Source organism: Ambystoma mexicanum, chromosome 3p (genome assembly GCF_040938575.1).
Source record: "Ambystoma mexicanum isolate Mex_15411 chromosome 3p, UKY_AmexF1_1, whole genome shotgun sequence".
In the NCBI taxonomy this organism is placed as follows: Eukaryota; Metazoa; Chordata; class Amphibia; order Caudata; family Ambystomatidae; genus Ambystoma; species Ambystoma mexicanum.
Window position 1 is genome coordinate 1,221,265,171 of NC_090925.1, and position 24,022 is coordinate 1,221,289,192.

At 47.0% G+C, this 24,022-nt stretch overlaps 1 protein-coding gene across 5 annotated transcripts in view; it reads right to left on the reverse strand.

The window, feature by feature from the left end:
• The window catches only part of SLC4A9 (solute carrier family 4 member 9), a 1,170,242-nt gene that overhangs the window by 477,330 nt on the left and 668,890 nt on the right, over positions 1-24,022 (reverse strand). For all 5 annotated transcript variants that reach the window (XM_069652671.1, XM_069652669.1, XM_069652668.1 and 2 more), the window contains one exon: positions 1,113-1,273. Coding sequence is in view for 1 of the 5 variants with exons in the window: in XM_069652667.1 (XP_069508768.1) it covers positions 1,113-1,273 (161 nt within the window). In the remaining 4 variants the exon portion in view is untranslated. The remainder of the gene's footprint in view (positions 1-1,112; positions 1,274-24,022) is intronic.

Genomic DNA, 24,022 nt, shown 5'->3' on the forward strand with positions numbered 1-24,022 from the left:
AAACAGATTGGAACGCCCCCTCGTGTTCCAATTTACAATGTCAAAGATGGGACCCCCTAATGCTCTTAAGGCTAGTGACTTCTCCCTAGTAGATAGACCCTTTCAAGGATGCCAGCCATGCCCAATCTTTCACCGTCACTGATAATTAGCTATTGGCGTCATACAGTACCTTTCTCCTCCCTGCAAATCCATTCACGCACGTGATTTTCAGTTATTCTGAGACAAAACCACCAAGGGCCAGATTATTTAACGTTTACACCAGTGTTCAAAATTGAGCAAATGCATTTGCAACCATCTTTGTTGCTTAGGTAATACAGAGTGGAGCAAACCGGTTTTGTCCTAACCAGTATTAACTAAAAACCTTTGCGCACTGACAACATATAACCAGACTGGTTTTTGAACTATGTTGTCTGCATGACATAAAAGGGAATGTATGTATCACATTTCTTTCTGTTTCGTATCAAACATAGTAAAAGTAATATGCTGATTTATTATCGGATTTGTGAAAACGTTTTCAGATAATACAGATTGGGACAAAACCTGTTTGCTCCATTCCCTATTATTCAAGCAGCCAAACAGGTTCTACATTCATGTGTTCAATTGTTTGCACAAGGGTAACATTGCAATAATCTGATGCAAGGTGTGCAGCTGGAACCCCCCTCTTCCCACTTCTCTGCAACATGAGTCAGAGTTTGCTGGAAGCTTAGCAGTGGAGTAACTTTGCTCAAAATGTTGGTGGGGACATGACATCTGAAGAAAAGTTGCCCCAGCCAAATGAATGGGGACAAAATGGTGTGCCATGAAAGTTGGGGGGACAAACACCCCCGCCCTCCCCTAAAATTATGCCCATGAAGCTTAGGCTTCATTCTGACAACTGTGTGGTGACAAGAACAGTGGGTCTTGATGTGTGCCTCTCAGTTTATACGCAATTCTAAAATGGACCAACTCATTGGCATATCTTGTTCCTTCTAATTACATTAATTTCATTTACAAAATCATTGTCCCACTGTGTCTGTTCAAACTTAACAATAAGGCCAGAGCTGGTTCACTGAGGTGTATGCTGTTTGAATAAAGTAATTACTTTCAGTGGATTATTAAATCGGTTCACATACCTATTATTTGTTTAAAATGGTTTGCTTCCAAATCAAGTAAAACGGATCCTTTTTCTAGGCCTGTTCTCAACTCAAACAGGCTGTGTAGAGATAGCGTCGTGACGTGAGGCCTGCTCCATCTCTCTCCCCCATCTTCTACTTTCTCTTCAAACCGGATCCACCTGTAAACACAGACACAATTCGCTTATTATTAAGGATATTTCCATATGCGCTTCACAGGGTCCTTTGGGCCATTCGCAGGGTTCTAGTGGGGGATGATTGGGATGGTCACGTGTCGTTTGCTTGAAGGGATTAACAGTTTGCATAGTATCACATTATCTCAAGTTATCAGATTTTTTGGGGGAGGAAGTTAGGAGGATGAACTTCATTATTTATTAGGTTTATAATGTTTATAGTGAGGTAGTTGGAGGTTATCTTATAGTTTAATTATTGTATAATATCTCATGGTTTGGATTTTGATTTTAAAACTTCAGTTGATTAAACATGAATTACTTGAATTGTTTTGTAAGTTCTAAAAAAATGAAAATAAAGAATAAAAAAAGAACATTATCAGATGTATCCAAAAATATTTGATTCGACCACCCCTGGTTCAAGATGACTGGATTGGAGTATAAGGCCTTCCCCATGCTGCATTGCAGAATCAAGCTTTGTACTGCACAGTAGCCTTTATTTCTCCCAGATGTTAGGATGCCTGTATGTCTCATCTGGGTACTCCTGGCAGCACTTCTTCCACCATGCCAGAGCCACCAACTCCAATGGCAAACTCCTGACCACCCCCTAGTCCTGTGCGTGCACCCCACTCACCTATTCCCCATAGGCAACCTCAGAGGATACCACGGGTCTTAAGGTAGACAGGAAATGCTATCCTCCAAAGACTACCCCAAGGTGCCTCTGAATGTGGCATCGGGGGCCCAGCTTCTGGGCGGGCAGGGACATAGCCGACGCTCGTTGCATGCCCAGATGCCAAAGTGCATGAGACCTCATGACTTCCAGACACTGCAACAAAGAAGGGAATCTACACATACATGTGTACGCCAACAGGATGCTAGTCTTACTTTACCTGGGGAGATACCATCTTGCTCACATTTTCCTTTGTCCTTGCAAAAACACTATGCCATGTGGAACAACCTATCCCTTGATCACTTTCTACCTATACGGCCCCCATGCCTCCCGGTCAGCATGGTAATATCTAAAGATACAGGAAACCCTTCCCAAATATGTGATGCCCAGGCTTTCTCCTCCTATCAGGGATCCGGGCTGCAGATCCAGGCTAAGGACCCGGACCACCTGCTACTCCCCTCCCGTTTCCCAGCTCTCGCTCGATGTTGAACCCCATGCCCCTCAGACTCGTACAATGGACTGGACAAGTGGCTCTGCAAGGTTCTGCTCCAGAGAATGCCCGCTCTCTCACTTTTTCCCTAAAATCAAGTCCATCACCCTACTCATTAAACCTTAACTCGCTACCTAAAATGTAACGTTGGTGGGGTGAAGTATGTGAGTTAAGATTACATTTTTAGTGGGATTGATATTCTATTAGGAAAAATGTTGATTTGGAAAAGGGTGTTTGTATCTTAAAATTGGCATTCCCAACATTTGTAAGCTTTACTTTTTGTTTTGGAGTGTCTGGAGTAACCTTAACATTGTCAATGCCAATGCTGTTTCTGAGTACTAGTGCAGGGGAGATGCAACAAAGGGAACGCATGACAAGACATTAAATGTGGACAAACACACCTTTGTTTATTTCCCTGTACCCATATGTCTTTTTGAAGATAACGACAAACCAGGTGCCCCAGGCTATAGAGGTGCATCCTATCTATGGGATGTAATAATGTGAGCATTAAGGAGGCCGCAGGGTCATTAGAGAGATTCTGCTCCTTGGGTTGCCTTCTATGAATCTCCCTTTGGGGAGTCTTTGTCTCCTAGCAAGTAGCTTCCTTCAGTCTCCTGGGCACTGGGCCTTGCAGGTCAGGTTAGAAAACCATCTCCAGGTTCTAAGACATGCTAACTAAAACACAGTCTGCCTCCAAGACTGACCAACTCATCAATAATCTGATAGCAGCAAATCATCATGGATACTAGTATTCTCTGTGCTCTCAGCTGCACACACCTCAAATGCTCCAAATACTTCATATGATCAAATACCCCAAACACCTTGAATACTTCAATGCACCTTCCATTTCAGATGTGGCACCTACCTTTTAATTTCGTTTTTATTAAAACACAAGTGTGAGCATGCTATCTGATCCAACTCTTCTCACCTCTAGGTTAGGAAAGATTCCTCTTTACTGCACCTTTCCTTTCGTTTCTATGGAACCCCAAACTGTTTGCTTTTATTTTTGTATCTGTCCTGTTCTGCCTTGCTCGTCCTGTGCTTTTGTGCTCCACTTGTTATCCCTGTGGGGAAGAAAAAGGGCCGTCAGTTGTGTGTGATTCTGGTAAATTGCCTGACTCTGTATGACCCTTTTATTGGGACATGTCAGGTAAACGGCTCTGGTGTTAGTCCATTGTCTTTCGCTGTGTGCGAAAGTGTTCATGTGGAAAAAGGGAGGTGGGGCAGTGTTTCGGAATATCCATGTGGTAGGATGGGGAAAGGGTGTTGGAAGAAGGGGGATATTGCATCTCAGCAGTCAGTGTCCCACTCCCCAAGGACCCCCATCCAGGTGATCCTCCCGCACTGGTCCACCCCTAAGAACTGGATCAAATAGCGATGGCCATGTCCTGGCCACCTGGATGACAAATCCCCGGGGACTAGTTAGGGAGACACCTTCAGGTTTCTCACACCACCTGTCCCCGTCCAACTCCATCGACAACAAGCTCTGATCACTAATAAAGTTATGGTGCTCCACATTATCCCATATGGCCTTGGCTGCGGGTCTCAGATCAGTAGTTGTGCTTGGACCTATGTTTGTGCCGGCACTTGTATACAAATCTTCCATCTTTCTCTGTGTGTTTATTGCCTTTGATATTTTCAGCGGGGCTTCCATCCACTTCCCTCTTGAAGGTGTAAGGAAGACTTTCCTCTACTGACCTCTATTTTGGACCTTCACCTGTGAGCTGGGTTTTACTGCATCCACCCCCTTAGATAGAACCTGTGATGTCACATCCTGTCAAGAAGTAAGAGGAACGGCCAAGGCACCCGTGTAAAGGATGGAGGGTGATATCTGTATTTCTGCCTCCTATAAAGTTGGGGTAGAGAAACAGAGCACCCCAGCCAATGCTCTCAATTGATAACAATCGACAAGGAGACAGACTGAGACTCTCAGGAGGTGATTCAGGCTGCTTCTTAAGTACAGTGAACCCCCACTCCCCCACAAAGGAATGTCCACACACTATATTATGTGATACAACAGTTCTTGTATATAAAATAAGGTTCAAGGAAATATATACATCAATAAATAACTCACTTTGTACTCAGGTAACACTATCCTAATAATGATAAATATATACTCATCTATGTGGTACCACAATATGCTTTAGATTCAATTTAGAATGCACTAACTGCTGCCAAATATTAAAAAGCATAGGAATCATAAACCATTGGATAACTGCATAGACATTGCTGTAGAAAGGCAGATTAGATTAGGAACATTGGCAGAATGCTAGAGTGGATAGGCAATACTGTGTGAGCATCCCCCACCTGGGCAATCTGTAACGGAAAGGCTAAGGTGTACTGTCTCTTGTATATTACAGCCCACTCCAAATATATTCAATAATGCTCTGCTTCTTTGTCTACGGGACCCACTACCCCAAAGTACCTGGGAAGCCACGGAGAACAGGATCCAAGAACAATCAGGGACCCCTGGAAGATTCCCGAGGATGGAAGATGCTCTTCCTCGTTACAGTAACTTGGGTGCTTTGGAAAGTGAAGTGGTGGAGTTTCCTGGCCTTACTCAATGAGACCCCTCGAGGATGGACCCCTTTTGGAAGAAGGAGTTGCTAGAATATCAATGTTGAGAAGAACAAAGGAGCCAAGCACTGAAGGAAAGGCAGAACTTTCTTTTTTTTGCTGTTGTCTTTGTTGGTGGGTTGTTATTCTGGCTGTGGATGTCCCACAAAGGTGAAACTTGCTCTGCACCCCGTCAAGGTCCGCCCAAAGGTGATAATACCCTTGGTGGCATTGGAGGACAGTGGCTAATGGTGCAGTGGCAGCAGTAGGTGTTGGGTTTTCAGGATTTCGCGGGTTTACAACCTTTTGGTTCTCCAGTGCGACAGCCGCAACATAGACCTCTGGATGGCTTCTGGCAACCTGGACACAATCATGGAACTGTACTGTGGACCCTCACCAAGTCTGGACACTCAAGCGTCTTCTTCGGATTTTGGTGGCAGAAAACCCACCGGCAGACACTATATTGCAGGCAGCGACCCTGGACCTTCTCTGGAGTGGACAAGTGGACAGATATCATGGCAGTGATGCCCCTTAAAGGATTCTTCCGAGATTTGCAACTTTCGCAGCTCCGAATGTCATACCCCCTCTTCTGGGCGCTACTCAGCAACCTGGCTTCCAGCGGTCAAGGACACTCCTCCCGACCATGGGCGACACAAACTTCTTGGCTTCAAGAGGTTCAGGCACTGCTCTTCTGGGAACATGAAGATCCCTTCTCTGGACAGCAGGCACAGAGGACTAGCTTCCAGGACACTTTGGATGAAGAGCAGCAGTTGCACGATGTTCCCTCGTAGCTCGGGAAGAGGTCGCCTATCCAGCCAGGTCCTGTCTGGTTCTGTCCTTGAGTCAGCACAGAAGTGTTTAGATTGTTTGAAGATTTGCAGCTGCAGACTTCCTCCTCTAGCTGGACTCCAGGATGCAAGCTTAAGATGAGTTCAGCTTCTGCTTCAGGTTTCTTTTTAGAGCTTCTGGCAAGGAGGTGAGTGTGAGGCCCCCTGTTATACTAAACACTCCCCATTCTCTCACCCAGCCAATCACACAACCAAAAGCAGACATCTATAACACAGAATGCCCGTTGACTACTCACTCCATTCAGGTGGGCTCCACCCCAAGGGTGTACCCACAACAAGCAGCCCCAGAGCCATACATGGTTCTTCCACCCAACAAACATTCGGGGAAAGGGTACAGAGCCAGGGTATCTCAGGACTTTGAGAACCAAGAGGGTAAGGCAAAGGAAACCAAGAGGTACCAGTGACCATCTTGTCTTTGTGTAGGAATCCATTGATTCCTATGGCAGGTCGTGGATATCACAAAAATGGAGGCTACCTAGAGCCACTGTCACATCAGCATGTAGCTGCCGCCAGCCCATACTGGCTCCTTGGGCAACACACATGTGCCCAAAACCATACAGTAGGGGTACAGGGTTGTACCTCTACCCACAGGTGTCCACACTTCCTGTGATGTCATCAGATGTCAAGGGTCATGTGATGTCACTTCCGATACCCCAAGCATTTTGGTGAAATGACCTCCCCTGCCTATGGCCTTCCTGGTATGAAGTCTATAATCCACAGCACGCCATGGTCTGGTAGTGTTCTGAGGCCTCTCAGCGCTGTGAGAAAAGAACTACCTGAGCGGCAAGAGAGCTTGCGCATTGGCCGTCCATGCTGTGGACGAAGGTGGAGTCGCACTCAAGCATCAACTAGGCTCTGTGTGGCATAACACAGGACCCGGCTGACACCAACAAGACAATCCCATTATATCCATCCCACGCAGGCCTCATAATGACGATCACCAGGTCTGAGCGCCACACAGGACGCGGCTCCCTTGGGCAGATAGCTGGAATAAGTAGCAAAGTGGCAGAAAGAACGCTTCACACACTGCTTTATCCCAAAGTCCGTGCATGAGATGTAGTACGAGTAAGGTCGGGTCACTGAGGTATAGAGTTGAATATTGTAATAGGACGTGTTTCTTCACAAGGGATTACATGTGTTGGGTCAACAATTTCCTGTTGAGCTGAGGTTTGTAGAAGAACCCCATTTTTTACCGGAATTAAATTGCCCCTACTTATATCTCTGTTTAGTTTGCATGGTAGGCTTTAGTGTTGTCCTTTATTTATTTATTTATTTATTTATTTGCTTACCCCGGAGTGCTGATTGAGGTAGAGAGAGGGATCAACAAGCCCCGGCCCTAATGTACATTTCAAACTCAACATCACGGACTTCATCTCGTAGTATTGCCCTTTTTAAAGCATATTCTGTGCTAATTGGCAACAGGTGCATACATGTTTAGAAGTAGAGGTTGTGTTCTGTCTTCAATTAATGTCGATTTGTGTTACAGTTCATTGTAATTAATCACCACGCGCAGGCGGTGTTGGTGGCTTTACAGCTCTGACATAGAATGAAGGGTTCAGGGCCAGAACTGAGACACGGAAGGATAGGGGAGTGGCTGCAGTGTGCACTATTTGTGGGGGCCAGGTCAGAGTAGAGGGCTGGGAGAGATTGGGAGTGAGCAGTTCCTGGGCCCAAGAAGAAAGGATAGTAAGGCCGGGGGAGGTCGCTTTGCACAGGCGTGGGAAGATGGGGGGCGAGGTCAAGGTTAGTGATGAATAACTCTCCCTGGAGGACTTGCCTTTGACAGTGTGATTAACATGTCTCACATAACGGCCGCGTTAAGGGGCGATTCTCTTTACAGAGTTTAGTATTGTAATGTAATGCTCGTTTTGAAGGATTCGAATTTGCTTTTAAAAATCTGGGGTACAATGGCAACTGGTTGAACAAGGCTACTGCAATGTGGACGTCGCTGGTGTCAGATTACCAGTGCCATGTCTAAGGGGCAGTCAGAGATACACTGGCACTGACTGGCTGATGGCCTTGCGCACACTGAGTACAAGCCCACTGTGGTGATGGTAGAGTGTCTTTGCAGTACACCCAAGACCGCATTGCCTGTAGCCCAAGCCGGGCTGAGAAAGCAACGGGGCCTAGCACAATAGACGCTTGAAGGATACAATGATGGCCGCCAGGGCCAACAGGAGGCGTAGGTGGTAGGCCTGCACTCGGGCTCCTGCGATAATGGCACTTCCACAAAGTTGAGGAATACAAGAGATGTGACTCGGGACATTGGCTCCGCATTCGGGGCTGCAGTGAGCCGCCCGCACTACGCGACTGTTGCGCTAATCCTGCACCACACAGAAGCTACTTTTCATGGCGCTTGATAATGCGTACGTCCCTTAGGGCGACAGGAGCGTTTGCATGTGGTTGGGAATAGGGCCAGAGTGTCTGTGCCATGTAGATCCCAGTTCTTGGAGTGCTTGTAATTTTCTACCGCAGGTGTGTAAACACTTTGGGACCTACCAGTCACAATTAAACTCGAGTTTCTTCACGTAGATTAGCCATGATGTCACACAGTACTAACACACAATGCTGCCATCAAGATTAACAGAGCAATGGGTCTTTAATAATAGGTGTCACACAGAGGTGAAACAATTAAAATACAATCAGAAACCCCACGCCGAGATAAAAATACAGAGGAGACTAGCATGTCAAACCACACAACACATGGAGTGAGATAGCAAAATACTCAGCACTGGCGGCTCAAACACAATGCTTCACAAACATCGGCGGACACCAGATAAAACCACCCCACAAAAACCTACTTGGAAGAACAAAACCTCTTAAGATACGAGGGCTTAGAAGAAGAAAGCCCCAGAAAATGCTTACCAGACACACGAGAATAGTGACCACCAGGGTCAGACTGCGGCATTCAATTGTATCGGGCAGCAATACAAAAGTGGGCCACAGTTGCAAATGGCAATTCATTCCTTTTTTGACAGACGGATTGAGTAGTACCCAAGGGGGAGATTTTTCTTAAATGTGTTGCAAATGGTCCATTTTAATGAATATGTATTCAGTAACACTGGTCAACACTACTCGCAGCACAGTGAAGTAACTGATCAAACTGGTCCACTTTCACCAAAGAAACTGGCCCACACTAGCATTTTGTGTTTTTGGTTGGGGCATCGCCCTATAGGCCAGTGCGAGCCTGGCGACCACCAGAAAAGATGATGGTCTGACTTCGCCACCACCCTGGGTCGGCCAAGAACTCAGTTGTGCGACAAAACCAGTGACGCAGCGGCTACTGCCAGAAGCACCGAAGAGGAAATTAGCCACCCAAGAATGGCCAACAAAAACACCAAGTCATTTCACAATTGGGCGTGTTCCAAGACATTCCGTTCCGGAACAAAATCCCCCCAAACTTTTGGTTTTTGATTGAGGAGCATATAAGGACCACTAGTTTAGCACCTCCTTATGCAATGACACCAGAACTCTAACTCATGCATAAACAACGTCCTCTCTTGCATACAACCATCCACCGGGAATAGCACAGGCCAAAGACAAGACTTGGAAGTCATATATAGTAGGTAACTGATGCACTAAAGGTCATGATAAAAACACATGTGCTGCTTCTCATAAACAGAACAGGTATTCCACAATATGAAAAAGATCATTTTACAGATAACTTGCACACAACATGTGCCATCAAATACCCAACAGTGCAGGCCCTCCTATTCTACAGGAGGAAGGCACGCACCATTCTGGAGGGGTCCATGGTGGGCGGATCACGTGTTTCACGGTATCCTCCAAAGGCTTCCTAGGATCATAGCATTAACGCAATGCATTACAAAGCAATCGAGTGAATGAGTCCCTTGCACGAGGGAGACCATCTACCGAAGATGCAATCTAGATGCCATACCCCCTGCACAATCCCAATGAGACGGTGGGGTGAGGATGAGTAGTGGGGTGGGGTGGGGTAGAGTACTGGGGATAGAGTAGAGTAGTGAAGCGGGCACGAACAGTGGGGTGAGGTAGAGTACTGGGGTGAGGGTAGAGTACTGGGGAGGGGGTAGAGTAGTGAAGCGGGCACGAACAGTGGGGTGGGGTAGAGTACTGGGGTGAGGGTAGAGTACTGGGGAGGGAGTAAAGTAGTGTAGTGGGCACGAACAGTGGGGTGAGGTAGAGTACTGGGGTGAGGGTAGAGTACTGGGGAGGGAGTAGAGTAGTGAAGCGTGCGCGAACAGTGGGGTGGGGTAGAGTACTGGGTTGAGGGTAGAGTACTGGGGAGAGGGTAGCGTAGTGAAGTGGGCAAGAGCAGTGGGGTGAGGTAGAGTAGTGGGATGGGGTAGAGTAATTCAGTTTTGTATGGGGTAAAGTAGTAGGGTGGGGTAGAGAAGGGGGGTGGGTTAGAGTGGTGAAGAATGGTGAAGGTAGAATGGCGTGAGTTGGGGTAACATTCTTGGGGTAGGGTGGGATACAGTGAGGTGAGGTGGGGTAGAGCGGGTTGGGGTAGATTAGGGTGGGTGGTGGCAGAGTGGGGTGAGTGGTGGAAGAGCAGAGTGAGCAGGGGTAAAGAGGGGTGAAGTAGAGTGAGGAAAGCATAGAGTAGGGTGAGGTATGGTGTGTGGGGGTACAATGAGGAGGGGTTAGTAGATTTGGGTGTGGTGGGGTAGTGTGGGTGGATGTTGAGAGGGTGCTTAGAGTAGTGGGATGGAGTATAGAGGGTGGGCGTAGAGTGGTTGGGAGAAGAGGAGACAGGAGTAGAGTGATGGTGTGGAGTACAGTGATTGGAGTAGTGTAGTGGGGTGCGGTAGTGTAGTGGGATATTAGGGCAGAATAGTTGGGTGACATAGAGTAATGGGGTAAAATGTGTGAGGCTACAATGGGCTGAGGTGGGGTAAACAGGTGGAGCAGGGAAGAGAACAAGGGTGAAGTAGTGGGGTGAGTTAGTGGGATGTGTGGAGAAGTGCGTTACCGATTTCACTGAATACCATTTCACCTAATGAGATTTCACTGAATATATTTCACCGAAATGGTAGGGGAAATGGTATGTGTGTAATGTATAATAGGTGCAGTGTTGGGTAAGGGTATAAATTAGGGTAGGGCAGGGTAAGGGGGTTGTGGGGAGTCTCCCCTGCATTAAAAAAAAAGTGGAAAACGTAAAAAGCTCATTTCGTTTTTCGGTGAAATCTCCATTATGTGAAATATTTTCAAAGAAATCACATGCATCCGGAGAAGTGAGGTGGTGGTAGAGTGGGGTGAGGTCGGGTACAGTGTGCGTGTTAGAATTGTGGTGTGAGGAAGGTGAAGTGATGTAGATAGTGTCGTGGTGGGGTGGGGTAGAGTGGCAGAGTTGGGTTGGGTAGTGGTGTGTGTTAGAGTAGTAGGGTGAGAGTAGAGTGGAGTTAGAGGAGGATCTTTGGGGGTTGAGGGAGATGGGAGTTGATGCAGAACGGGAAGGAGGAAGGGTTAGAATAGGTAGAGGCAGAGAGAGGTAAAGTGGGGTAGAATGGGGTAGGGGTAGAGTGGGTTGAGGTGGGGATAGAATGGGTTCAGTGGTCATAGAGTCGGTGGGGTAGAGTAGCGGGTGGGATACTGCACCCCAGGCAGATGATTCATGGCCAAACCTGTCCTTCTGAAGGCTGTCGGCAGACAAAAGGAGCAAACCTGAAGAAATAACCCTAATCAGGAGAATCGTTTTAATCTTAAACAAGCCAGAGGAACCAATAAATACATTATTCTCGAAGCTAAACAGGCCTTTTATGGTAATACAATAGATGTAGCTGCCAACTCCAGCAAGGACCTGCTTAAAATCCTGGGCACATTAAACAATTCTTATTTGTTCCCTTCAAAAATGCCGGCTAATATCATCCAGTGGAAATCTTATAATTTGTGTAAAATTACGGACATAAGAGCGCGCCCAACCCCTTCTGCCCATCCCAATCCTTCCCAGCCAGGCAGTGACATCATCCCTAGATGAGAACCACATCGCGTGCTGAAAGCTTGAATTTACACCTATTACAGTTCTAGAAATCAGGGCTATTTTCCTGAACATCAATTCAAGGAGCAGTCCAGGTGAGCTTTGTCTTTGCCGGACCATCAAGGGAATGTGAAGTTGCCTTAATCCCCACGCTTGCTGAATATATATATACACTTCATTCTGAATCTCAATGGTGCCAGCCCGCCTTACACAAGCTTGGGTGACTCCCCTTCTTAAGAAGCCCATGCGTGACCCAGAGGAGTGCCGTGCCTTTCGCCCAACACTAAACATACATTTGCTGCTACTACGCAATTTCAAGCTTTCACAGATGCTCACCAGATTTTGACAGACTGTCAATCAGGATTTCACTCTCTCAGAGGCAATGACCTTGCCCTTATAGACATTGAAGACTCTCTCTTACAGATTCTTGGCAAGGGAAATACAGGCCTCCTTCTGCTGTTGCACTTCTCAGCCTATTTTCATATCTTTGACCACTCCCTTGATGGAATTACTATTGCTCTGCAGGAGTTCAGGGATGGGTGGTGTAAAAAATCTCTTACTCAGGACCACACTACAATTAAACGAAGGGCAGAGGCAGATTAAGACATGCATGGGTGAGTGCCCCATGCTCCGGTCGCGAACTGCAGTAAATACGCTGCCGTGTAGCCTTGCAACACAACGCAGAAGAGGCAGAGAGAGCGCCGAACATAGCAGAACCACTATGGGCAATTCAGAATGTCCTGACCATCCCATTCTTCATGGCGTTGGCCTCCGGATGTGGTGACTGACGGCCTCAGGCAATGCACTGGTTCTGGGCACCTGGAAGTAGACGGTGCCCGACAAAGAGAGGAGCTGAGACTGAGCACTGATGCCGGACTACAGATAGCGGATTGCATCTGATGCCAGTTCGAAAAAGAACGACAGCTGAGCCTTACTCCTAGAAACTCTCCAAGAGGTCTGGTGGTTGCCAGCTGGTATCAGCCTCTGAGTCATTGCTGACATGTTGTGGGTAAGGAAGCTCCCTCGGACCCACATGGGGATGAGAAGATAAGGCCATACAACTAGTGCAGGCAGAGTTTTAGATTGCAGACATGTAGGATAATATGCAGGACCTGCATGGATGAAGTGCAACATGAATAATTGCAGACGAGGTTGAAGTACATATGTTATGTTATGTTAACACATTTATATCGCACCAAAGCCCGAGGGCACCCAGGCGCCCTTGGCAGAGCCGTGAGCAGCAACATCTCTGATTACTCAAACAGGGCGGTCTCCAGCTGTTTTCTGAAGGCCACGTGGTTTTCTTCTTTCCGCAGGAGTTCTGGTAACGCATTCCAGGCCCGAGCTGCTTGCACATGAAAGGCAGGCCATTTCCTCGTGCTCTCTTAATGCGATCTACTTGTAAGAGGCAGGCCTTTGCAGATAGAAGATATTTTTTGGGCAGTAGATTTTTAGCCTATCTTTAAGGTAGGCAGGAGCACTACCAAAAACACATTTATGACATATAGTCAGCAACTTGAACTGAATCGTGGCTGAAACAGGTAGCCAATGCAGGTCCCTCCGTGCTGCAGATGTAGGTTCAGTATGACTCATATGATGTATGATACGTACAGCGGCGTTCTGAATCTTTAGCAGTTTCTGAATATCTGTCTTATTTGCGCCCCCTAGAAGTGCATTACAGTAATCTACACGGGGTAGTATCACAGCTATGACTAGCTTCACACGGTTTTCTTTGGAGACTGTAGTAGAGGTGGTGTGTTCTGTTGAAACTGACATCTTTTAATAGCAGACGTGTTGTGTTCACTGAGTTGCAGCACCACGATAGCGGAGCAATTCATCTATGTCATCCTAAAAATGATTTAAACTCATTAACCCTGCATGAAATGTGCGTACGGGGCGAAGTCAGTAGAGGCAATGGCTGCCTAGTGGGGATACTGGAGAGGAATGTCCAATCAGTGTAAGTATAAAAACGCAGCAACAAGAAAGACTACGGATCTCCTGCCTTTTGCCTACCAGCCATGGCAAATGGCTGGGAAAGAAGTCTTGAGGCAAGCTAATCTCACATCTGCAGAAGATCTGCTTATCATGCTTAAAGAAATGATGACTGAACTCAAGGAGAGCCACATCGAGCTATGCACAGAGGGTTTGCGCCGGTAGGATAGCTCAGGGGCAAAACACTCGTCTTGGCAGAAAGACGACGCAGAACAACACAGGTTTGCGCTTAGAAACCTCTTTGGTATTAAGTGCATTATAAAAAAACAATTATAATTATGGAGGGAATAGCATGTCATTTCGATCATTTATTTTACATTTATAAAGCACTCACACAGCCCACAGGCATCGAGGCGCTGTTACAGGAATTGTTTGTTTTTCTTAGTTGCGTAATTGTGTTTTTTTAATTTATTTTTTTGTCTTAGTTACGTATTTATAGGTTGCTAAGCGCAGACCCGGGGATCGAACCTGTTGTTGCTTCGTGCCGTCTTGCTTCCAAGACGCGCACGCTGCCGCTGAGCCATCCTCCCGGGATCATGTTAACGACATACCCGAGCAAAGCAGAGGAGAGAATATACATGGCTGAGAATGATATTATCAAGTTATCTAAAACAGTTATGAAGCTGGAGAACGATACTAAGATCCTAACTAATAAAGTGGTATCAACCATGAACTCTGAGGGCCTCACACCAAAGCTCACCTTCTGCGCCAAGTCCCTCGGGTTCCACATCGACAAACACCTCTCCTTCAAGACACACATAGCTAAGAAAACTCAGACAGCTTGGTATCAGCTCTCCCTGCTGCGAAAAGGCAAGCCCTTCCTCCAGACAGCTTTGTTGCCACCATTCAAGCACTCGTCCTATTCCACCTGGATGGTGGCAATGCACTCCTTGAAGGTCTCTCTTTGTTATCCCTTGTGCCCTCGACAAATGTTCTACACGCACCTGGTCGCATGCCTCATTAAGGGTCTATGCAGATACAACCACATCACCCCGGCCTCATCAACCTTCACTGGCTCCGACTGCACGCACAAATCACTTTCAGGTCTTAGTGCACCATCTATAAGGCAGTCGCCTCAAGTCACCCAGCTACCTTGCAGAGAAATTCAGCAGCTCCAGTGGGCAGCGCACCACCAGAAGCCAGGACATGTGCAGACTTGAAATCTGCCGGTGCAAAAAGGAAAGGACCAGAAAAGAAGCCTTCTCTGCCTACGCCCCAAGACTATGAAACTTCCTCCCCATCAGAATCAGTCTCTCCCGCACGTTCCTACAATTCAGAAAAGAACTCAAGACCCCCATCTTTAAGGAGTCTCTCCTCCTCAACAGCTAGGCCATCACATTGCCCCCGCGCCACCTGATTCACTAGACACCCCCTGCCCCTCTTCTCCCTCTCTGCAGCCTACCCTCATAGTATATCTGTTCTGTTGGTACCTCTGAAAAGTGCTTTATTATGCATCAGTAATGTTGTATACCTCTGTAAAGCATCCCGTTGCTTGTCAAAGCTAGGCCTGTGCTCAATGAATACAATAATAATAATTATTATTATTATAATCCAATTCACAGGAATCACTCTAGTATTAGGAAGAAGAAAGTAAGCCATTCTTTCGTCAAAATAAATCACCTAAATGTGTAGGTGAGATATAAGAGATGATCAATGTAACTGCGATAGAATCTGACCTCAGAGGTTTAAGCATACTCATAAACAAGGGCGGTTCTGTGAGTTTATCTGCTACCGGCCTATATCCCGGGTTAGAGTCTCAACCAGAGTCTTTAATTCACCATCCTTTCACAAAAGAGAAATGTCCACTACATATTAGTCCTTGTCCTGCCCAAGGGCAGTCCAGCACCGAAATGCCTCTCAATTCTCTTCTGAACAAGAGAACCAACAGCAACCCCAGACACATGTTTTGGCCTGGTTGGGCCTCATCAGTGAGGTGGAATTGTGTTTCTCTAAGAACAGTGAGCAAGGGTTTCATGTCTGGATTATCCTCGTAACTTAGGGTGAGAACCCAAAGCTACTTAATATGCAAAAACAAGGGGGTTCTGGGAGTTTCTCTACTACCATCCTATATCCTGGGTTAGAGTCTCAACCAGAGTCTTTAGCTCACCATCCTTTCACAGAAGAGAAATTTCCACTACATATCAGTCTTTGTCCTGCCCAAGGGCAATCCAGCACCGGAATGCCTAGCAATTCTCTTCTGAACAAGAGAACCAACAGCAACCCCAGACACATGTTTGGGCCTGGTTGGGCCTTGTCAGGGAGGTGGAGCTGTGCCTCTCTAAGAACAGTGAGCAAGGGCTCCACGTCTGGATTACCCTCGCACTTTAGGGTGAGAGCCCAAAGCTACTTAATATGCAGAAACAAAGGGGGTCCTGGGAGTTTCTCTACTACCGGCCTATATCCTGGGTTAGAGTCTCAACCAGAGTCTTTAGCTCACCATCCTTTCACAGAAGAGAAATGTCCACTACATATCAGTCTTTGTCCTGCCCAAGGGCAATCCAGCACTGGAATGCCTAGCAATTCTCTTCTGAACAAGAGAACCAACAGCAACCCCAGACACATGTTTCGGCCTGGATGGGCCTCGTCAGTGAGGTAGAGCTGTGCCTCTCTAAGAACAGTGAGCAAGGGTTCCACGTCTGGATTTTCCTCGTAACTTAGAGTGAGAACCCAAAGCTACTTAATATGCAAAAACAAGGGGGGGTTCTGGGAGTTTCTCAACTACCGGCCTACATCCCAGGTTAGAGTCTCAACCAGAGTCTTGGGCAGGACATATCCAAAAACGTTGCAGTCATAACGAGTCTCAAATTTAGACCATTTGCATTGAAGACATTATGCAATTGATGTAACTCTTCCATGCTCCCTTGCCAGATCAAAAACAAATCATCAATGTAACTGAGCCACATGATGATTTTGGAATTCCATATTTTTAGTGGACTGTTCAACACAAATACCTCTGCACAGTAACCAATCAAGAGATTGGCATAACCTGGTGCAAATTTCATGCCCATGAGTTGCAGGTAATGATCACCATTAAGGAGAAAATAATTATGCTCCAATACAAACATAATCATTTCAAGGAGCATTTAGTTGTGTCTCTAGAAACTAGAGGATCAATTCCGCATGAAGAAATTGGCTGCTTTTACTCCCTCAATATGTCTAATCACAATATAAAAAGATGTAACATCAAGAGTGACAAAAATGAAATCCTCCTCCCAGGGTGTATGTTGGAGTCGATTTAAAACATCACCAGTATCATTTACAAATGAAGGTAAGCTCATGACAAGTGGCAAGAGGAAGGAATCTACAAAACTAGATATGGGTTCAGTCAAAGATCCAATTGAACTAACAATGGGTCTGCCAGGTGGTGATGATTGGTTTTTATGGATCGTAGGTAATAAATATAGGGCTGGGATGGTTGGGTATTTAACAGTTAGTAATCGAAACGATACATATACATATATATATATATATGTATATATATATACATATATATATACATATATATATATATGTATTATAGGGTGGTGCTAGAGTTAAGGTGAAACCTATTATCCATAGGAAATGCAAAAATTCTATGATTAATAACTTTTGATCCATCGGACAGATTAGCATGGCATTTGACACTCCTATATTAGGGCCCGGGCACCCCAGAATTGGAAAATGTCATGCAAATCCATGTTACGGTTCAAAAGATATAAAGGGTAAAAAAAGGGTGTGTTTTTCACTTTTCCATTAATTTTCCTATAGGGAAAATATCCAATTAAGGCTCACACACACAGCCCAAAGCACTGGACTGAATTTGCACCAAATAAGAAACAAGTCAGGCACAAAGTGCTCCAAGGAAGTCCATTGTTGGTTTAGTGTAAATCCATCCAGTAGTTCTTTTTTTTATTTGGCGTAGAGGTGGGGGCCCCTGTAGCCAAAAAGTTAGTCCGATCTCCCATGATGCATTGCTGTTGCCAAGCTTTTTAATTTCTGAAATACGCCATTACACCATTTGAGAATCAAGTTCTGGAATTGTTTTTGGAAACTGCCCAAAATGGTATAAGAGGTTTAAGTAGGACAGTTTTGAGGCCAGTGAGCATGTGGGCAGGAAGGGATGATTTGGGAATGATTGGGGCTTGGGGAGACTGTAGTTTTGTTTATTGTTTTTAAATACTTTTTCTGAGATCGAGAATCAGCATGAACTGCAAAATAAAAATAATAATTACTTCAAAACTATAATATATTGAGATGTGGCAATCACTGAGCTTGCTAGTTAGGGGATTAGGGGAAGAGGAGAATTTTATGTTAATTTAGGAAGCAATTTATTTAAATATACAAATTACAGAATTGTTGCCCATATTAACTTAAAATGTGTGGGGGATATTAGAGGGCAAAAGTGTTTTGGGGTTGTTAACTGTGCTACTTAAGCTAAATTTTCTTAATTAGTGGAATAAGCTGATGCTTGTTTACCATAACCTTTGTTATGGTTTGAAATGTTTTCATGTGAATTAACTGTGAAGATCTTGAATCATGCCTGACATTAGGCAGGAAGCTATTCACATGATCGTACCTCCCTCTTCATTGTCACAGTACCCTACTAACACCACCTCACTCTTCCTCGTCACAGTCCCCCACAACCCATCTCACATGTCCTCTTTGCAGTACCCCACTAACCCCACCTCACTCTTCCTCATCGCAGTACCCCACTAACTCCACCTCACTCTTCTTCGTCGCAGTGCTCCACTTACTCCACCTCACTCTTCCTTGTCACAGTCCCCCATTAACTACACCTCACTCTTCCTCATCACAGTCCCCCACTAACTCCACCTCACGCTTCTTCATCACAGTCCCTCACTAACTCCACCTCACTCTTCCTCGCCGCAGTACCCCCTAATTCTCCCTCACTGTTCTTTGTCACAGTCCCTAACTAACTCCACCTCACTCTCCTATGCTACAGTCCCCCACACCACCTCACTCTTCCTCATCACAGGACCCTACTACCACCCCACTCTCTCGTCACAGTCCCCCACTAACTCCACCTCACTCTTCTTCATCACAGTCCCCCACTAACTCCACCTCACTCTTCTTTGCCACAATCTCCTGTTAACTCCATCTCAATCTTCCTTGTTACAATCCTCCACTACCACCAACTCTCTCTTCCTCATCACAGTACTCTAATAGCACCAACTCACCCTTCCTCATCACAGTCACCAACTATCCCACCTCGCTCTCCTTCATCACAGTCCCAAACTACCCCACCTAACTCTTCATAGACACAGTCCCCCAACTACCCCACCACACTCTTCATGTTACAGTCCCTAACTACCCTACCTCACTCTTCCTTGTCAGTTCCCAACTACGCAACTTCAGTCTTCCTCATCACAGTTCCCCACTAACTCCAGCTCGCTCTTCCTCTTTACAGCACTACACTAGCACCACATCACACTTCCTCATCATAGTCCCCCACTGCCACCACCTTACTTTTCCTCATCACAGTTCCACACTACCACCAACTCTTTCTTCATCATCACAATTCCCCACTACCATGATCTCACTCTTCCTTGTCACAGTCCCCCCACTGCCACCACATCGCTCTTTCTCATCGCAGGACACTGCTACCACCAACTCACTCTTCCTTGTGACAGTACTCCACTACCCCACCTCACGCTTCCTCATCACAGTACCTAACTATGCAACCTCAGTACTCCTCATCACAGTCCTCAATTGCCAACTTCAGTCTTCTTCATGACAGTCCCCCACTAACCCACCGCTCTTTCTTGTCACAATACATCATTACTAATCACATTTTATCTAATGGACACACACAAAAGATGATAAACCCATTGTTGTGTACCTCAAGAACAGATATTGATAACAAATGATATGACATCAGGTATGTTATCAGAAAAAATGATAGAATTACAGGTGGTGGGAGGTATAGTACAACACAACCCTAATTATTAATTTTAAAAACTTTAGTTAAGGGACAGTTAATGTGAATAAGTTTAGTGCAAATAAACCCTTGAAATTCTGTGGAAAACTTTAATTGAAGTGACATTAAGGTGGCGATTTAATGCCACAAAACCCCTGAAATTCTGCAGGTGATAGGAAGCTAATGCACCTTAACTACGAGGCCTGCATTGCACAGCCTATAATCACCCTCGTGACATCACAAATAACATCACTGATGATATCACATATGACATCACGTATGGCATCATGAGTGACATCACTGGTACAACAGATCACGTGTGCAAGAAAGAGATATGCAACATTTAAAAAGTGTTTCTGCATATAAGGGTGGATTCAGGTGCAAAGCTTGGTTGGAGTTTGCATTCAAAATACTCTCCATTTACAACCATGGTATTCTCACACAATACTCTGTATTGATTCAGCATTCACCATGATGAGACACTCTACTACCTTTATCACTCTGTTCTAAAAACAGTCCCCTATGCAAAGAAGACATTTGAGTACTGCAATTATGGCTTTACACCTGTCCACCAAAGAATACAACATACTTAATAATGGGGCAGTTTCCAAAGTACATGGCAAACCACTTACTGTCATTATGACAAATGAAATGGGAGGCTTAACCATGTAAGATAGTAAGGGCTAGGGCAGGTGGTGTCGTGACTTGCCGCGTAGTGAAGAGTAATGGGCCTCTGTCCACAAATCACCCACAGGGAGGAGTAAATGAACTCCCTGTGCGAGCTTTGAGGCCAGTCCGAGATTCATAAGCCAAAGTCCAAATCCGAAGTAACCAAGAAACGGGATATCTGCAAGCGCCGAACAGAGTCGTGGAACAGCTGTGAAGCGGTGAGAAACTCGAACTTCCCGGTTTTTATGTACGTCGACTCCCTATCACGTGAGCGGTACTCTGGACACGTGATCGGGAAGTCGTCGCGGAACCAGGAAGTAACCGCGATCGGGTGCTCCATCTCGAGCGCAGTCTCCATGGGAGTTGCCAATGGAAACGAGGCAACAAACCGGGCCAGCCTCTACGCACGACCCGCACTCGCTGGTGACGGTGACTCCCTCGCACCCTAAGTGAGGATATGTCTCGGGAGGTGGGCGGCAACCCGGGGAAAGTAACAGTGTGTGCTGGGGTGCCAATCAAAGAGGTGCATTGTGGCGAGACTGGTTTGTTGTGCATGACAGAGCCCCCCCTCAATGGCCCACGACCACGTGGGCAGGAAGGAAGATCCCGGTGGAAACGGGAAACGAGTTTCGGGGCATGGACATCCCCAGCAGGGACCCAACAACGCTCCTCGGGGCCAAAACCCACCCAGTCCACGAGATACTGGAGACCACCCCTAATCACACGAGAACCCAATATAGCAGAAACCTCATACTCCACTGAGTCACCCACTGTGATAGGGCCAGGCGTAGACCGGAGACGAGTAGGGGCCGGACAGGGTTTCAACAAAGAGGTGTGGAAGACGGGGTGAATGCGCCAGGAGGCAGGGACTGAGAGGCGATAGGCTACAGGGTTCATCACAGCAGAAATCCTATATGGGCCCACAAAACGGGGAAGCAGCTTGCGACAACCAGGAAGCCTAAGGTGACGAGAAGAGAGCCAAACCCTGTCCCCCACTACATAGGAAGGCGCCACTGCCCTCTTACGATCCGCTGCAGCCTTCATTGTTTCCCGGGCCTCCTGAAGATGTGAAAGTGTTTGGGCCTGAACGGCCGCCAAGTCGCGGGCACAGGCGACAGCAGCCGGGTTGTCAGAGGGTGCCAGGTCCGGGATAGGTAAGGTGCGGGGGTGTTGACCATACAAAACATAAAAGGGAGAAGAGCCAGTGGAGGAATGTGTGGAGTTGTTGTATGAGAACTCAGCGAGATGTAGCAAGCCCAGCCAGGATTGTTGGTGTTGCAGAATCAGACAACGCAAATACTGTTCCATGGCCTGGTTCACCCTCTCAGTCTGGCCGTCCGTCTCCGGATGGTAAGCGGAGGAAAAGCGGGAATCGATACCCAGGAGAGCCGTGAGAGCACGCCAGAACCGAGAAGTGAATTGGGGCCCTCTATCCGAGACTATAATCGTGGGTAACCCAAAGAGACAAAAGATCGATTTAAAGAAGAGATCGGCCAAAGCTGGGGCAGAAGGGATACCAGAACAAGGTATGAAGCGAGCCATTTTGGAAAACGAGTCGACCACCACCCATATGGTGTCGAATCCCTTGGTCCGGGGTAGGTCTGTTACAAAATCCATGGAAACCGTGTGCCAGGGTCTGGGGGGTACAGGTAACGGAAGCAGGAGCCCCACCGGACGCCCTCTGCGGTGCTTACACTGGGCGCATATAGCACAGGTGTTAACATACCCTTCTACGTCGTGTTTCATGGAGGGCCACCAACACCAACGTCTGAGAATGTCCAACGTGCGCTTTTGTCCGGGATGACCATTGATGGCGCTATCGTGGGACCATTCCAGGGCGAGATTGCGAGCGTCGGTCGTAGGTAACCATAATCTGTTTTGGATATACGGCAACCCTTCATGAAACACCGGATCCCACTCGGTGACCTGATCAGGATGTAGCGTAACCCATGTGCGGATCGAGTCTAACAGAGACAAAGGAGGGGTGCAGAGACAAATGACATGTTGGTTTAGTAGGTTTTCTGGGAAAACAGGTAAGGACACCCCACCCGGAGAGCGAGACAAAGCGTCCGCCTTCCCATGGGACAGCCCGGAACGATGTTTGATCTGGAAGTCAAAGGCCGCGAAGAATAAATGCCACCGCACCTGCCGACTGTTAATACACCTCAGCGAGGCCAGATCCTGGAGGTTGCGGTGGTTGGTGAACACCGTGACTGCGTGCCTTGCCCCCAACAAGTGATGCCGCCAGACTAAGAAGGCATCTTTGATGGCCAACAGTTCCTTCTCCGTGACGGTGTAATGCAGTTCCGTAGCAGAGAATTTTCGGGAATGAAACGCCACCGGATGCAATTGACCCGAATGAGGGCATCGTTGGGACAAGACCGCCCCAAGAGCGAAAGAGGACGCATCAGCCTCCACAATGAACGGGAGTTCTGGGTCGGGATGTTTCAGGACAGGAGCAGTTGTAAATGCAGACTTCAGGGCGTTAAAAGCCGCTTGGTGTACTTCCAACCAGACAAAGGGTGATTTGGGGCTGGTTAGGGCAGTAAGGGGAGCTACCAGAGACAAGAAGTCCTGGATGAAGCGTCTGTAGAAATTCGAGAACCCAAGGAAAGACTGCAGGGACTTGATGTTGCTGGGCTCCGGCCAGTCCAAAACCGCGCGGACCTTGGACTGGTTCATGGCTAAACCCCCAGGGGTAATATGGAATCCCAGGAATTCAACGCTTTCAGTGTGGAACTGGCACTTCTCGGGTTTGGCGTAGAGCGAGTGTTGGCGGAGGCGGGACAGTACCTCGCGGACGTGCCCTATGTGTTCTTTTATGTCCTGCGAGTATATCAGGATGTCGTCAAGGTATACTGCCACGCATACGTCCAACAAATCGTGAAACACTTCGTTCATGAAACGTTGGAAGGTAGCAGGGGCGTTACAAAGCCCGAAGGGCATGACTACGTATTCAAACAATCCGTAGCGAGTACAGAAGGCTGTTTTCCACTCGTCTCCGTAGCGGATTCTGACCAGGTTATAGGCCCCGCGGAGATCGAGTTTTGTGAAGATGGTAGCATGACTTAACCTGTCTAGTAATGGGGTAATCAACGGTATGGGGTATCGATTTTTTATGGTGATTGAATTTAGTCGGCGGTAGTCCACACAAGGACGCAAATCGCCCTCCTTTTTAGGGACAAAGAATATAGGGCTGGCAGCTGGAGAGGTGGAGGGACGTATATGACCGACCTTCAAGGCTTCATGGATGTACTCCTTTAGTGCCTGTTCCTCCGAAGGAGATAAGGAGTAGATGCGTCCTGAGGGAATTGCGGAATCAGGGACTAGGTCAATGGGGCAGTCGTAGGATCGGTGTGGTGGGAGCACTTCCGAGGAACCCTTGTCAAAGACCTCCTGGAAGTCACCGTATTCTGCAGGGAAACCAACGGCAACTGCCCCCACCACATGAGGCTCCGGAGCCGCAGGGACATCCCTGTGCAGTGTGAGCTGCGCTATGGCCCCTAGGGCACGTGGAGGTGATTCTGTGTCGTCAGGAGCGGTGAGACAAAAATTCTGACACGTCTCAGATTCAAAATGGACCTGCCCCGACTTCCAGTCAATCAAGGGATTGTGTAGATGCAACCAAGGAAGACCCAG